This window comes from Cherax quadricarinatus, chromosome 35, assembly GCF_038502225.1.
Source record: "Cherax quadricarinatus isolate ZL_2023a chromosome 35, ASM3850222v1, whole genome shotgun sequence".
Taxonomy (NCBI): Eukaryota; Metazoa; Arthropoda; class Malacostraca; order Decapoda; family Parastacidae; genus Cherax; species Cherax quadricarinatus.
The window spans coordinates 5,136,843-5,152,412 of record NC_091326.1 but is presented as its reverse complement, the minus strand read 5'-3'; the positions used below and the strand labels follow the sequence as shown (position 1 = coordinate 5,152,412).

General features: G+C 36.4%; 1 protein-coding gene across 13 annotated transcripts in view; it reads left to right on the top strand.

Moving 5' to 3' along the window:
* The window catches only part of LOC128695158 (epidermal growth factor receptor kinase substrate 8-like), a 175,156-nt gene that overhangs the window by 137,402 nt on the left and 22,184 nt on the right, over positions 1-15,570 (top strand). For all 13 annotated transcript variants that reach the window (XM_070091323.1, XM_070091318.1, XM_070091321.1 and 10 more), the window contains 9 exons: positions 5,556-5,760; positions 7,605-7,725; positions 8,117-8,242; positions 9,735-9,882; positions 10,777-10,904; positions 11,315-11,424; positions 12,803-13,013; positions 13,309-13,407; positions 13,608-13,686. In XM_070091323.1, coding sequence (XP_069947424.1) covers positions 5,556-5,760; positions 7,605-7,725; positions 8,117-8,242; positions 9,735-9,882; positions 10,777-10,904; positions 11,315-11,424; positions 12,803-13,013; positions 13,309-13,407; positions 13,608-13,686 — 1,227 coding nt within the window. The remainder of the gene's footprint in view (positions 1-5,555; positions 5,761-7,604; positions 7,726-8,116; positions 8,243-9,734; positions 9,883-10,776; positions 10,905-11,314; positions 11,425-12,802; positions 13,014-13,308; positions 13,408-13,607; positions 13,687-15,570) is intronic.

The following is a 15,570-nucleotide window of genomic DNA, read 5'->3' as shown; positions in this document are numbered from 1 at the left end:
AAGGTTATTTATATCACCTCGCACTGGATGAATGTAAATATTAATGTCTTTCAGCTTACAACCAATGGACTCTGGTTCTATCCTGGGGTGGGTAGAGATGCTGGGCATGTTTCTTCCCCTGTTCACCTTACAATAAGTAGGTACATTAGTGGTGATGGCCGACTATTGTAAGTGGCATCCTGGGAAAGAGGTCCAAATGGCCATAATGAAAATAAGCCACACTGATTTGCTTTCTTGGCCTATCCTGGATTATTAACCCTTTGGGTCAATATTCCTATAATGTATTCTCTTAGTGGACGATTCAAAATATTCACGTGTATTGAATAATCATATCCACTGCCATATATTTATTAATTAGCCATTGTTTTCTTAGGATGCAACTCTCAACAGTATGCTAGCATCTGTTGCCCGTTTTTACTGCTAGGGGAGAGGGGGTATAAGGAGGTTTATCCATATATTTAGCTGGGATCGGATACCAGCGGGGGGTTCTTTTCACAATTTTACCTTCGTATAATACACCAACCACATCATGTATGGTCATTTTGTTATTGATGGGTAATGGTTTCTTAGTTAAAATAGTGAACCTTGGATATGACCATGACTGGTATGTAATACTGTATTTTAAACACCATTTTACCAGACGAATTATTTATGAATACTATATAGCAGTTTCTTTTTTTACTGTTGTCAGTAAATTAAGCCTTGCAATCTTGATACTCAGATACTGAACTTTTGGACTTTGTTGAAATACTTGGAAAGAAAAGCAGATGACGCGATAAAAAGTGGCAGTAGCAAGTCCCACTCAGTATTGAAAAAAGTGTTACTATTTAGTAGCAACCTCGGTATTAGTAGTAGTAGTGGTGGTATCAGTGGGTAATTAACAAGTGTCAGCATGGTGCTGACAGGTGTCAATACAGTGGAGCGCGCTCGCCGTGCCTACCTGAAAATGATGAGGGCAGAGATGATGAAAGGTAAGAACGCCAAAGAAAATACAAATTCGCTAGTGATATATGCAAACAGCAATATAATTTGTATGAAATTCAGTGTGAAGCAAAGAGTGTGTACTTTAATCCTTACGGGTAAAATTATAACTACATTTACAACTAGATGCAAATGGAAATTACAAGGACCCTAATGGAAATAAGTCACTAATATTTTTGGGGGGGTATCCTTGATAATTTATACAGTATGATAATTGTACTTGTGTACCTTTGCCTTTGAGTTTCGAGTACCTGTACCTAAATACTTACTTAGGTTGCTGTGCTGTCTGATAAAGGTATCCCCGTATTCCACACCAGTCTCCAGTCACTATGCATGCGATTGACATTGTAGAATGCGGCAAAAGTTGATAATGCAGTTAAATATTAGCATTGAAGATTTGAAGGGAATCGAGAGGCATTCAAAAGTCATCATAAGGTAACTAATATCCAAATTAATAAAAATGGTAAATTAGTATATTACACAGCCCAAATGTAATTCAAATATTTCAGAGACCAGAAAGATCGATGTCTTAAAATTACCCAATCACACTAAGCTTGAAGCCGTTCAGAAGGTTTCATTATTATCAGCTTGGAAAGGGTTGAAGGTAATCAGATGCGACACTCAGAAACTATAGTTTAATTTTTTTAATATTATCTTTTCAGAAGACATTCTCAAATTATTTCACAAACGACTTTAATTAATAAAATTGGCACGTGATAACTTCCACAATCTTGAATAGATTGTTTTCTTTGAGGAAAACACATCAGCACTAAAAGCATTCGCCAGTTACTGCCCAGAATCCAACAAAATTTGCGCCTACAGTTTTAACCCATGAAACATTTGATTTATTTCATATGAAGCTTCAGCCTTGATAATGATAAACTATTGATTCATTCCCAGTTGTTATATTTTAAATCAGAGGAAAGTTCAATGCCCATAGGCTTCAAATAACGCCTGTTAAATAGAAGGCATTCAAATTTGATCTAAGCAAGGGGAAGATCGGTCCAGCTCCTTGGATCAAGAACCCTTCACCATTAAGTTAGAATATTGCTAAAAAGGTAAAGTATTATATACTGTATCAAAATTAAGTGGCAAAAATGGCATCTACATACATCATTAAATACATCAACCTACAGAGTAGGTTACACGAGACTTGGAATTTTGAAGCCAGTCACACGGAAACAAAATTTAGAATAGACAATGTAGAATTGTGCGCTCTCTCTCTCTCTCTCTCTCTCTCTCTCTCTCTCTCTCTCTCTCTCTCTCTCTCTCTCTCTTTATCTCTCTCTCTTTATCTCTCTCTCTCTTTATCTCTCTCTCTCTTTATCTCTCTCTTTATCTCTCTCTTTATCTCTCTCTTTATCTCTCTCTTTATCTCTCTCTTTATCTCTCTCTCTCTTTATCTCTCTCTTTATCTCTCTCTCTCTTTATCTCTCTCTCTCTTTATCTCTCTCTCTTTATCTCTCTCTTTATCTCTCTCTCTCTTTATCTCTCTCTCTCTTTATCTCTCTCTCTCTTTATCTCTCTCTCTCTTTATCTCTCTTTATCTCTCTCTTTATCTCTCTCTATCTCTTACGCTCGCGTGCACACACATTCAAATTCCCGTGTATCTTGCCCAAGATAAATTACACAATGTTGAAATTTTTAAGCCAATCGCATAAGGCGTTGCCGAGTAACATGTAATGAAAATTTGAGACGGCAAACAAAAATGCTGCTGAGAATATTTCAAAAAATATTCTCCCATTGTTAAACTTAAAAATTCCATAAAACTGGGGATTTTTTTTTTCCTTTCCCTTTTGCATTTACATCGTGTTAAAGTTCTCCACAATCCCGTAAGAAAAAAAAAAATATTTTGATAATTTTTAAAAAATCCAGTTTGATAAATTTAGCAAGAAAAATGTTGGCAAATTGGCATCCACACAGCACAAAATTGATATAAAAATACTTCCTGTTAAGATATACCAGCATCAAGGTTTTGAAGTTGATCAGAAGAGGCATTCTCTAGTTATTGCTAAAGAAACAGTTTACTAGTGAAAATTGGCAGACTGAAATTTTCACATCTGAGTAACACGCTGTGACCACCAGTGTTGTAAAAGTCTATCGGAAAAAAAGCAGTCCCAACAATTTCAAGAGTTCCATTTTTTTTTTAAAGTAAAATTTCAAATTTACATTTGTCAGAGCATTCTTCAATTATTGGATAAAAAAAAATTGAAGCTGGTCAGCTGAGTCATTCTCCAGTTATGGCATGGATTCTAACATTTTTTTTTTAAATTAGACACGTGTGCAACCCTTGGGTATCTTCATTAAGGAAACGTTTCACCACACAGTGGCTTCATCAGTCCATAACAAAGGAAAACGGGAAAGAACAGGGGGAGTTTGAGGTAATCATTCCCTCAGCCTTGAGCGATGTGGTCAGTCCATCAATCTTGAAAAGAATACAGCATATCTGCGAAGAAAGTAGCTTATATACCATGGGTAGGAGAGGTGCAGCAGTCGTAGGTGGTATCACATTTGTCCAATGTGGAAGTAGGTCGTGCTCAAGGGTTAGTCTAGTGAAGAATTCCCTGTATTAAGATTCCAAGATGTTGCTGTGTCAGACAGGAATGTAGATGACTAGTTCAGAGAACCGACAAGTTGATAAATTAGACACATGTGCAACACCTGGGTATCTTTATTAAGGAAACGTTTCGCCACACAGTGGCGACATCTTGGAATCTTAATACAGGGAACTCTTCACTTGCCTAACCCTTGGGCATGACCTACTTCCACATTGGACAAATGTGATACCACCTACGACTGCTGCACCTCTCCTGCCTATGGTATATAAGCTACTTCTTCGCAGATATGCTGTATTCTTTACAAGATTGATGGACTGACCACATCACTCAAGGCTGAGGGACTGATTACCTCAAACTCCTCCTGTTCTTCCCCGTTCTCCTTTATTATGGATTGATGAAACCACTGTGTGGTGAAACATTTCCTTAATAAAGATACCCAAGTGTTGCACGTGTCTAATTTATCAACTTGTCGGTTCTCTGAACCAGTCATCTAAAAGTTTTCTTTATGTATTTTACTACAACAAATTTGCCCACATGCAAACAAAACTTAATAGGTACTGGCTTGGCCCAAAGATGCATTAGAAGCTGTTCAGAAGCATTACTGAATATTATTCTGCTTAAGTTAGGAGGAATAAAAATCTCGCATTTTGCACGTAGAATGGTCAAATCTTAATCTACATGTTTGAATTTCATGCTTTACCATTGTTGACTCTTTTGGCACTTGCTTTTTTTTTTTTTTTTAACATTTGAAGCTCTGCCACTGAGGATTTTGTAAGTTAACTGTGCCATCCAAGGAAGATGGAAATATGTTAAACGACTTTAGTCATAGGGTACAGTGACATGCCAATTGTTTGAAAAATTTGGCCCCCACTACTATACACATGTTGAAAATTGAAGACAGTTGGATGAGGGGTTCTCCAGCTAGGAGCAAAGTATAATAAAAAAAAAAAGTTGGAGGGAAAAGAAAAAGTAAAAAATGCAGGAAATCTTTTAAGGGTTTCCCTTCGGGGATATCAGATAACTGAATTGTTGCAGTATTAACAAAGTGAATTTGACACTTCGTTCACTTTTTTTTTTTCACTCTTATCCCATCCACCCTAAACAAAAGTGCTTGCCCCCTAGATATTGGTTTACAGGGGCACAGACATATGATTTAATAATGGCTAAAATGTTGTGCCTAGTTCTTGGTTGGACCTATTATGAGGGAAATGTTACTATTGCTGTGAGGTGCATAATTTTAATCCATTCACTCTTTGTAATTATTCGATAACCTGCAAATGATGAAATTGAATGTGTAATGTGCTGTGTGTGACTTATTAAATAATAAAATTATCATCTTGGATTATAAGATTACGAAACATTATACAGATCAGCCATCGCTAATCCGGCATCATTGGGACCTGTAGTGTTCCGGATTAGTGAGTTGCCAGGTTACAGAGTGGTTAGGTTAGAATACACTTAATTAACCTGTGAATAGAGACTTTCTGCTACATCTTCCTCATTTTCATCACTGCTTTCTCCTCCACTGGCGTGCTGCTGTGGATTTACAACCATCTGCACAATTTCTGAGCCAGTATAACGATGAAATTTGAAATTATGCTAGCCGAAATTAGTGTTGGATTACTGATGGAACCGGATAAGTGATTGCCGGATTAGTGATGGCAGACCTGTATAAATATCTAGTGTGTTCAGCCAAGGTTATGTGCAATAGTTGAGCTTTAGCTCTTGGATTGCCCTTGTGTACTTTGATGTAAGTGTAGCGTGCTACATATCCTTTCGTCTTGTCATATCTACTTTTGAATCGGTGTGTTGCTTTCCTTTGTTACATTCCTACATATTGCATTGCATTTGCTCACTGCCTACATGCAAGTAATTTTGTCTCTGGTTCACTTAAATTTTGTTTGAAATTGTTCTCTTTCTGGTTTATCCCATCTATAAATAATCTAGTTATATAAACATTATGCCTGAGTATTTTGTGTTTTTTAAGTGTTAATTAAAAAGTAATGTTTGTTTCAGCCGACAGTGAAGTGCGAGGAGAGGCGCGGGGTCCAAGGTCGGAGAGGTCTAGTGTGAGCCACAACGATGATTTGTCATCAACCAGCAGTGAAAAGTATGAACGAGATGTGGCCATCCTTAATTCTTGCTTTGATGACATTGAACGGTTTATTGGACGCCTCCAGCACACTGCAGCTGCTACGAAGGAACTCGAGCGTCGCCGCAGGTATTCTCATTGTTTAATACTCTGTAATTTTGCTTTATTTGAAATACAACTCAACTCAACATGAAAATTTGCAGATATTCTATATTAACATATCACCTTGCTATATGGAGAATGGCAGACAATTTTAGTTAGCTTTGAGAAGAAAAGAAATTAGAGGGTTCTCTTCAATGCTCAGTAACACGAAGGATCTCCATATGTGTCTTTTATGTTTTAATTCTACCTAATATATAAGAAAGATGTTGAAGTTGGCTTCATTGTCTTAGATTAAATCGTCAAAACTGATCACATCTCTGCTCGCAATTATAATAATTAATAATCCTGGAAGTGGGACAGGCAGTGCCTGCATTCTGAAGGAGAGATGGGGATGTTACAGTCAAGGTAATCTGAATTGGATGACAGAACACTTTTAGGAAAATAGTAGTTGAATGAATACAATGCTTGCATTGTACAGAGGGACAAGATCATTCCCCTGATTTCCTGGAATGACACCCTGCTGGCCATCAAAGAGACAGAGCATAATTTGAATGCTTTGAAGTTGCTTTTGTGTGTACTCTGAACACTCCCAATACGGTCAAGGAGCTTTCAGTTTAGCCAAAACCTCTAGCTCGACTTCTTTAACATAGAGGTTATAGTTAGTGCACTTGAGGACAGGTAGTCACTCTAGAGTGCCAGTCTTGCACTTCATCTGTGCCATGACTTTACTGCCCAGCCACTTGCCTAACTCTGCTTGTATAAATATTCTTGTCTTCCATTTCTGCACTGATGAAAAAGTCTTTTCTACAGGTGATACATCTCGGTAAAGTTCTTCTCTGCATATTGTACCTAACGTTTCTGTTGTATATCATACGTTGTCTCCAACAGTTCATGTTGAAGAAAAGTAATTAATTAATCTTCAAGGTTTTTCACTTTCATTATGATTTTTATCTATGCTGAACATTTTTTTTCCCCCTAACATCACAGGGGTTCATTGTCTAGTGAGGTTTATTGCAATAGGAAGACCACTAATATCTCGCAAATGTGATGAAACTGTCTTGTTAGTGATCATGTAATTTTTTTTCTTATTTATTCTATATAGGCTTGAATATTGCTGCACACTAATAGCACCTTTCAAGGCAGGTGAAATTGCTTATATAGAAAATGTACAGAGAACCTTCAATTCACACCTAAGTGCGATAAACGCCTAAATTACTGGAAACATTTGAAGTTCCTCAACCTGTACTCCCTGGAACGCAGGCGGGAGAGATACATGATTATATACACTTGGAAAATCCTAGAGGGATTAGTATCAAATTTGCACACACAAATCACTCCCTATGAAAGCAAAAGACGTCAGCAGACGATGCAACATCCCTCAATGAAAAGCAGGGGCGCCACTAGCATGATAGACAACACAATAAAGTATCAAGGGGGGCCAAGACTGTTCAACTGCTTCCCAGCATACATAAGGGGGATTGCCAATAGACCCCTGGCTGTCTTCAAGAAGGTGCTGGACAGGCACCTACAGTCGGTACCTGATCAGCCGGGCTGTGGTTCGTATGTCGGTTTACGTGCGGCCAACAGTAACATACTGGTTGATATGCCCTGATCCACCATGAGGCCTGGTCACAGACCAGGCCACGCTGGCGTTGACCCCCGAAACCCTCTCCAGGTATACTCTTGACAATATAGCCATATCCCACCGAGGCAAGGAGACCTAAAAAGAAAAATGAAAGTTTTTCTTTTTAAATTCAGTAATATGTATTTATTTATGCCCATATAATTCATCCTTTGAAAACAAAGAATGGCACTTAAATTAATGTGTGTGCTAATGTACAGTAACCTTTTTTTCTTTTTTTTTTTTTTAGGTCTCGAAAGTCCAAGAAGAAAGATATTGGTGATGGGTTGTTGTCAATGCGTGCCAAGCCTCCACCAGAACGAGAATTTGTGGATATCTTTCAGAAATTCAAGCTTTCCTTTAACCTCCTGGTAGGTGTTTTTGTAATGTATTGAATTCTGTAAATTTTAGTTATTGCAGTGTCATATCCATTATTTCCATCCATCGTTTGCAGAACTCTGCCCTATGCAAGTACAGTAACATACTTCATCTACACATATGTTGTACAGTATTATAATTTTTTTTTTACTATCATTTTGATTAAATGCAAAAGTTTTACCATTGATGATGTCAACCACTGAAACAAGTTTTAAATTTCTAAAGCACACATCAAATTGAACATCTCAGTGCACTGAAGAATTACTTATCTTGTTCTTAATGTTTATTGAGATGTGAGAAGTTGATATTTAAGAGAAAGTTGATGGCTGCTACTTACTTTATTATAGTGTTTTTCCAGTTTACATTTTAACTTGTTTCTACCAGGCAAAGCTGAAGGCCCACATTCATGACCCAAATGCTCCAGAATTAGTACACTTTCTTTTCACACCTTTGGCAATCATTGTGGATGCATCAAGAGACTCCAATTATGGTCCAAATCTACCTAGCAAGGTGAGAAGTGACTTATTGTCATAAATTGCCATAGTAGAAATTGCTGCTATTGTATGGAATATGGCAGTTCTATATTGATTTAACACATTCCAGTACAACTTCACTAATCTACATTCTAAGCTCTAGAAACTCCTATGCCTCAAAATAATACTTTTAAATTGAATGCAATTCTTTTTTAAATAAAAGTTGAATGTGCTTTTTCTTGATGTGGGTTGAGGGGAGGGAGAGAAGAAGAATACAGAAGTGAGGTAGCCTACATCACATGTCAGCAGCATCTCAGTATATATAGCAGGCAAACTCCTGTTGGTGAGATCAAACCCAGACCAAAATAATGCCATGACTGCTGGTACTATGTCCACCCAACAAAGTGTTGCAGATTATGGGCAGAATATTCAGTCTGAAGAAATGAATGATAATGACCTAACTTGTCACTACACCCCCAACCCCCTTCTTGCCTTAATTGCAAAGTGTATTCCTCATATTCTCATTGGTGCTCCCCCACCCCCTATTTTCCCTTTGGAAAACAAAATCTGATGTTTAAAAAGAGGAGGGGTTTGTCATATAATTAGGCTGTAAGCTAACTCTGCCTGCAGGAGACAATACCAGTGTCACCTGAGACCCCCAATGCCTATTAGTACTTTTACACACTGTGTACAGATCTTTTGTTTCTGAACTCTGATGTTCCTCCCTCTTCATCTGCCACCTTTATTCCTTACCCTCTTCCACATCCTTCATTGGTCCCTTTGAAATTTGTCTTCAGGGACTATGTTTCTGGGAAAGGCCTTTCGATCTTCCGTAGTCAAAAGCCTATATGTAAAAGCAAGCATCCTCTCTTTGCAGGGTTAGTGTGATGACCATTGCCTTAGGTATTTTCTTCACTTGAACAACCTTCATTTGTACAGAATAATAACCATTTAATAAAATGCATTTATTTAATCATTTATTGTAGCTCTTAGTCTTCATGTGTAAACTCTGAAAGATGCCTGAATTTGCCCACTTCTTCCTTTATATCCACCCATCACTTTTTTTTTTTTTTACCCCTTTGGAAGTTACGACAATTCGCATTTACTTCTCTCTCCTCCTGTGCCTGAGTCAGTGTATCTGCTTCAAACTTGTGCTCACTCTGCTTTCAGCACTTGCACTCATAATCTCGTGCAACAGAGGTATACAGACATTGCAAATCCCTAGATGGAGTAGATATGCTGCTGTTTTTCCAGAGTAATTTATGGATTTTTAATAGTCAGCCAGCATTTTCTTGTCTTATTTATATGTAATATTTGCTGCTTTCCTCCATGGGGAAGTGGAACAGAATTCTTGTTCCATAAGCCATGCGTGTCGTAACAGGTGACTAAAATGCTGGGAGCAATGGGCTAGTAACCCCCTTCTCCTGTATGAATTACTAAATTTAAAGAGATAAGATGGCTGTTTTATGAACACAGGTAAAAAAAAAAATAAATACTCACTGCAGTATGTACTTTATTTTTTCCTCCAGGTGTTATCGCCACTGTTAACTGCAGATGCTATGGACTTGCTAACAAATTGTTTGACGTCACGGGAAACAGAGCTATGGCACAGTCTTGGAGAGACCTGGTGTATTCCACGTAACATGTGGAAATACAGTGTTCCTCCTTATCAACCAGGTATGATTTTAAAATGGCTAATTTTATTAATCTTGATTAAGGAATGTTAATGGCATCAAATTAAATTAGTTCTAAACTAAACAAGAGGAAAATTGATGCGATTTTTTTTTTTTTTTTTTTTTTTTTTTTTTTTTTTTTTTTTTTTTTTTTTTTTTTTTTTTTTTTTTTTTTTTTTTTTTTGTCTCGTCATTTTACCCCTAGAGAATTGCGACTCAAATCAGAAAATGCATTCACCATTAGTCATGCTCTAGATGTCTTCCCAGAGTCTCTAGTATAGATGGAGAAAATCATGTTTTATATAGGAATTAAAAATGTTAACTTGCAAGAAATGTGCTATAATGGCATATTACACTACAGCAGTTGTATATACAAGTGAATTAATGGTGGAGATAGATAGATGTTCATGGGCTTGTGCACCACAATACTCGTGCACTTCAACTACTAAGCTATGCATCTGAGCTACTATTCATTTATCTAAGTGTAGATTACCACCAACTTAATTCTATTACTCGAATACGAATAACCGTGCCAAACTGGCTGTAAAATATATTTTTATTTGTTCTCTTTGCTCACATTTCAGTAAATAAGAAACTTTTTCATTACCTTATTCCCTCCTATTTTATTTAAAGATGTTAGGAATTAAAGTAATTTTTAAAAGCTTAGAGTGGCAAGAGGAATGATGTACAGTATATTAAGAGGTAATGGAGGAAAACATACTACAGTTTCAAAAGCACTGGTAAGTATGATCAGGTCCTGGAGGCCAGAATTCTGCTTTGAGAGAGTGCAAAGGATGTATACTGTTGCCCTTTTTTCTCTATTGTAGCACAGTACTTTTATATACGTAAATGGAGTATTGTGTAGCTTTTAATTGTGTATACTTTTAAATCTTTGCAGTATTCTCCAGTGGGTGGGCACCAGAGTTGATAGAGGATTCACGTGAGCGCTCCAGTGTGCTGGCCTCGGAGGTTGCATCAGAAGCTAAGCGGACAAGAGCAGAGGAAATAAGAAATGCTCAACGTGAAGTAAGTTATAAAAGTAACATTTTCAGATACGTGTACCCTTTCTTTCTTTAAATTTCTGCAGTGCTGTGTGGTCTGAGGTAAATCTTACGCTCCTGATTAGTTCAGTGATTATCTTTACCTTCCAGAAGTGTCACAAAGTTCCTGTTTCTTACATTTAAAGCAGCCTATTCCTGTCTGCCTTAACTTCCCTGAGTATTCTGTATGTTATATCCTCCTTGGAGCTTTTGTCCTCCAGTGTTAAATTGTTTCATCAGTTTCCCCTCGTAGTACATGCATGTGTCGAGTTGTGTAAATATAAATAGTATATAAAATTACTATTAAAAAATATTTCTTCACATTTTTAAGTAAAGATGGAATGCTTTAATATCCTTTCCTAAAAAATAAAAATAATAAAAAAAAAATTTTAACAGGCAGAAATGCGGCAAGGTCGTCTTCGTGGAGATGAATATGGCAGCGATTTTTATGATTCTGACCGAAGGGAACCATCACCACCAGGTCGATATTACCCACGAGACGAGAGGCAAGTTTATATAATCTTGCTACTATTTTTTGATCTCTTTGATTTTATTAATTTGGCAGTGTATATTGTGCTCAGCATGCAGTCCAGAAATACCATTGGGTTAGAAAGCTTGATTTGAGGCAGAAGACTTGATAAGTGAAGCTTGGATTGGTTTTCTGCACAAGATGTCGGAATTTTTTTGTTCTAATAATAGAATTTGAGCTCCTGTCCCCTTGCTGGGCTTACATCTGAATGCCTCCCTTTCCCAGGTGCTGTATGACCTTTATGACTTTAGCAATTCATCATGAATATGTTAGGTATGTGTATAGTTAGTAATTTTTTTTTTTTTTCCCCTCCAACAAACCGGCCGTATCCCACCGAGGCAGGGTGGCCCAAAGAGAAAAACAAAAGTTTTTCTTTTTAAATTTAGTAATTTATACAGGAGAAGGGATTACTAGCCCCTTGCTCCCGGCATTTTAGTTGCCTCTTACAACACTCATGGCTTACGGATTAAGAATTCTGTTCCATTTTCCCATGGAGATAAGAGGAAATAAAAAAGAGCAAGAACTAGAAAGAAAATAGCAGAAAACCCAGAGGGGTGTGTATATATATATGCTTGTACATATATGTGTAGTGTGACCCAAGTGTAAGTAGAAGTAGCAAGACGTACCTGAAATCTTGCATGTTTGAGACAAAAAAAGGACACCAGCAATCCTACCATCATGTAAAACAATTACAGGCTTTAGTTTTACATTCACTTGGCAGGACGGTAGTACCTCCCTGGGTGGTTGCTGTCTACCAACCTACTACCTAGGATAGTTAGTAATGTTTACAGTAAAAAAAAAAAAAAAAAAGTTTTGCAAATACCATGTTCATTGTTTTGGCAGGAGATTCCTGTACTGAATACTTTGCACAGACTAAAATTTAATGGGAATGAAAAAACTACATTATATTTGTTCTTGGATAATCTATAAAGATTAAATTGACATTTGAAATATCAGCTTTTGAATTTGGAGAAGATGAAGAGCAGGGAGGAGGGTGGTAGTTGGAGGGAGGAAAATAGGGAGGTAATGGTGGTATAAAAGGGAGGGAAAGGTGGACAGTCACTGAAAGAGTAATTAACATATTATCTTCAAATATACTTGTACTAGGAAAATGTTATTAGTTGATAAGCTATGACTGCTTCTTGCACCAGCAGTATCTAGAGATAACCAACTACAGTACTTGGAACTGAATGTAATAGCATAGGAATAATTTTGGATGCTCAAGCATGAGGCTACTTTGGTGTAGGAATGACAGTTTCCATGGAAGAAAGGCATTAGAAATAACATATTAACAGATGCAATATTCGAAACATTTTGGAAATTTTTGTAATTCATAGTTATTAAAAATCTTTCAGACCACGATCCATGACTCCACCATCAGAGTACCCACAAGCTGGTCGCAGTGATATATCACAAGATTCCATGGATCAGCCAACATTTGAAAAGCACCAGAGACAGTGGTTAAATGAGCTCAAGTCTCGTGGGGGGAAAATTGTACAAGTTACATATCCCCGGACTGCCAATAATGACAAAGAATTGACAGTTGTTCGTGGTGAATATTTAGAGGTGAGTGCTGTAAAAATTTAAAACGAGTATCCATGTAAGAACTAAAATTCTTTTGGTTATAGTGTAATAAATGTGAAAGTGAAGGTGCAATTAATAATAATTTATTTCAGCAATGCAATGTTTATATGAAGGAGAATGACCCTGCCTCGGTGGGAGACTGCCGACTTGTTGAAAAAAAAAAAAAAAGACATTTTGGGTGTACATGCCAAAAGCCCCTATGCAGAGCATTTTGGGCAAACTTAAGACTAATAAGGCAATAACAGTATAAGTAATTTTGTGCTTTGTTTCCCTGTAGGTAATGGATGACAGCCGTAAGTGGTGGAAGGCAGTAAATGCTAGAGGCCAAGTAGCTCATGTCCCACACACTATTGTTACTCCTTATTCAGCTGACCAGGTATGATGAAATTTGTAATCAATTTATTATGTCTCTTTGTGATGCCAATTTATATACTTTTTAAGTTTTTATTTAGTACAGATATTCAGGGGTAAAATTATGCTGTTATATTTGTAAATTTAAAGTGATAGTAAAAATGCTCAGATTTTTTTTATCTTTGGAAGTGATTGCCATATTAAATAGGAAATTGTACATCATAGGATGGTAAGGAAGATTACCGTGCTGATGTGCGGCGGAATGCACCTCCCCCAGTCTGGAAGGAACGACAAGGCAAGAAAGGTGAATTTAGATATTTCTAGTTCCTGCCCGCAACAGTCTTTAGCGTTATAATTGCTGGTTCATGGTTTCCTCTGATATTTTTTGTTCCTTGTTTATATTTGTTAATAGCAGAGGTTAGGTATTTCCTAAATTGTGAGAAGCTGTAAAATTAATCTGAAAAAAGAAATATCATGTAAATGAATGTAATTTTTATTAATTGGTACATTATAGCACTGGGAAGGAATCTGTGAACCAGTAGAATAACGTATCCGAAATTGGAGATTTGTGGAGGTCTGTGTGGGTGTATGTCCATTTGTTGAACCCTTGCCCTGTGCACTGTCCTGATTGACACATGCTTCAATATGTAGGCTATGCAGTATAGTAGCCTCTTTGTGGATGTAAAGTTGTTTAAAGTTGATTTATTGCCAAATATTAGATCAGTAATGAGAGCTGTTTGTAAACTTGAATTGTTTATTTTATACAGTACATTGTTATGTAAAGCTTTCATGTGATTGAAATTTGGCACAATGGTGTGTGACTTAGCAAGCACTTGTTAGTTCTTGGAAATAATTGACTTCAGTCAATCTCCATCAGAATTTTAATGAAAATTACTGGAGTTTTGATCCAGTGGTATAGGCCCTTGTTAGCATGTTCCATAAAATTGTAATTTAACACATTTCTTGTACTGAAACTTACAATTTGTAATTACAGTATTTTAAATTGTAGAAATTATCAATTTCCTATAAACAAGTGTCTGTATAAGGTGTTTTACCATTGTAAAAGATTTATTTTGTTCATTACTGATATAGTCCACCAAAACATTGTATAGTTTGTGGTTTGGTGGTATTTGTTAACTCCTATAACGTCCATTATTCAATAATGTTGTTCATTTTCATCATGTATATTGTGTGTGTAGCACAGAAATTGTAATTTAAATAATTTTAACTTTCACTAACTCTGTCATATTAGCTTTTTATAAATGTACAGAAATTAGTTTTGTTATTCTTGCAAATGACCTTTTTTTATACAGATTGACAAAGTTATGACTAATTCCTCACAAATTTTAGTTTGACAATGAATTTGCGTTAATGACCCTTTTTTAAAGACCCTTAGCACTCTGATAACACCTGACTGCTTCTGCTTAGACCTCATATGACGAAGTACATGTATTCTTCTTGTAGTTGCATCAGTTAACCTTAAAATTGCCATTTGACATTCATGACCTCTCCAATGTTTTGGCCATATTCATGAATATAATAGTATAAACTACAAAATCAAATTCATACAATCAAGTTACAAGGTGGTTAAACTAGCTCACTCATTTATTTTCCTTATAGTAATGAACATGGTCACAGTGTACTTGCTTAACTGTCATTTCTTACCTTTTGTTTTCTCTATGATTTCTTCAGTGTAAATTATTTTTAATTTCTTCTGTATGCTGGTTATTCACTTGTGTACATTAAGTATTGAGTTGTATTGCAGTCACTAAGTAGCTTAATATATGTTCTTTGAACTATTTAATTAATGATGTGCATATAGTATAGCTTTTATTTTTATAGCCTTGTTACTCTAATGGAGGTCTTCCTTACATCTTGTGGTGAGTGGAATGCTGTTATAGATCAGGTAATGTAATTTTTTCCTCAGCCTTGAAGGAAGGTAGTAATTTCTCTATTTTTGCTTGGCTCTCTTAATATAATGCTGTAGTTTAATGCTGTAGTTCATGGAATCCAGAAAAGATTTCATACTATAGTTATAAAAATATATATATATACAGTCTTCAGATTTTTTCCCTATCAATTTATCTGGCTCTACAAAATAGGGTGTCATTACCTTCTTTCACTGGTGTGGGTAACCTGCATGGGATGGGACAGTTGGTTGATGCATGCATGGTGAAGGATTGTAGTG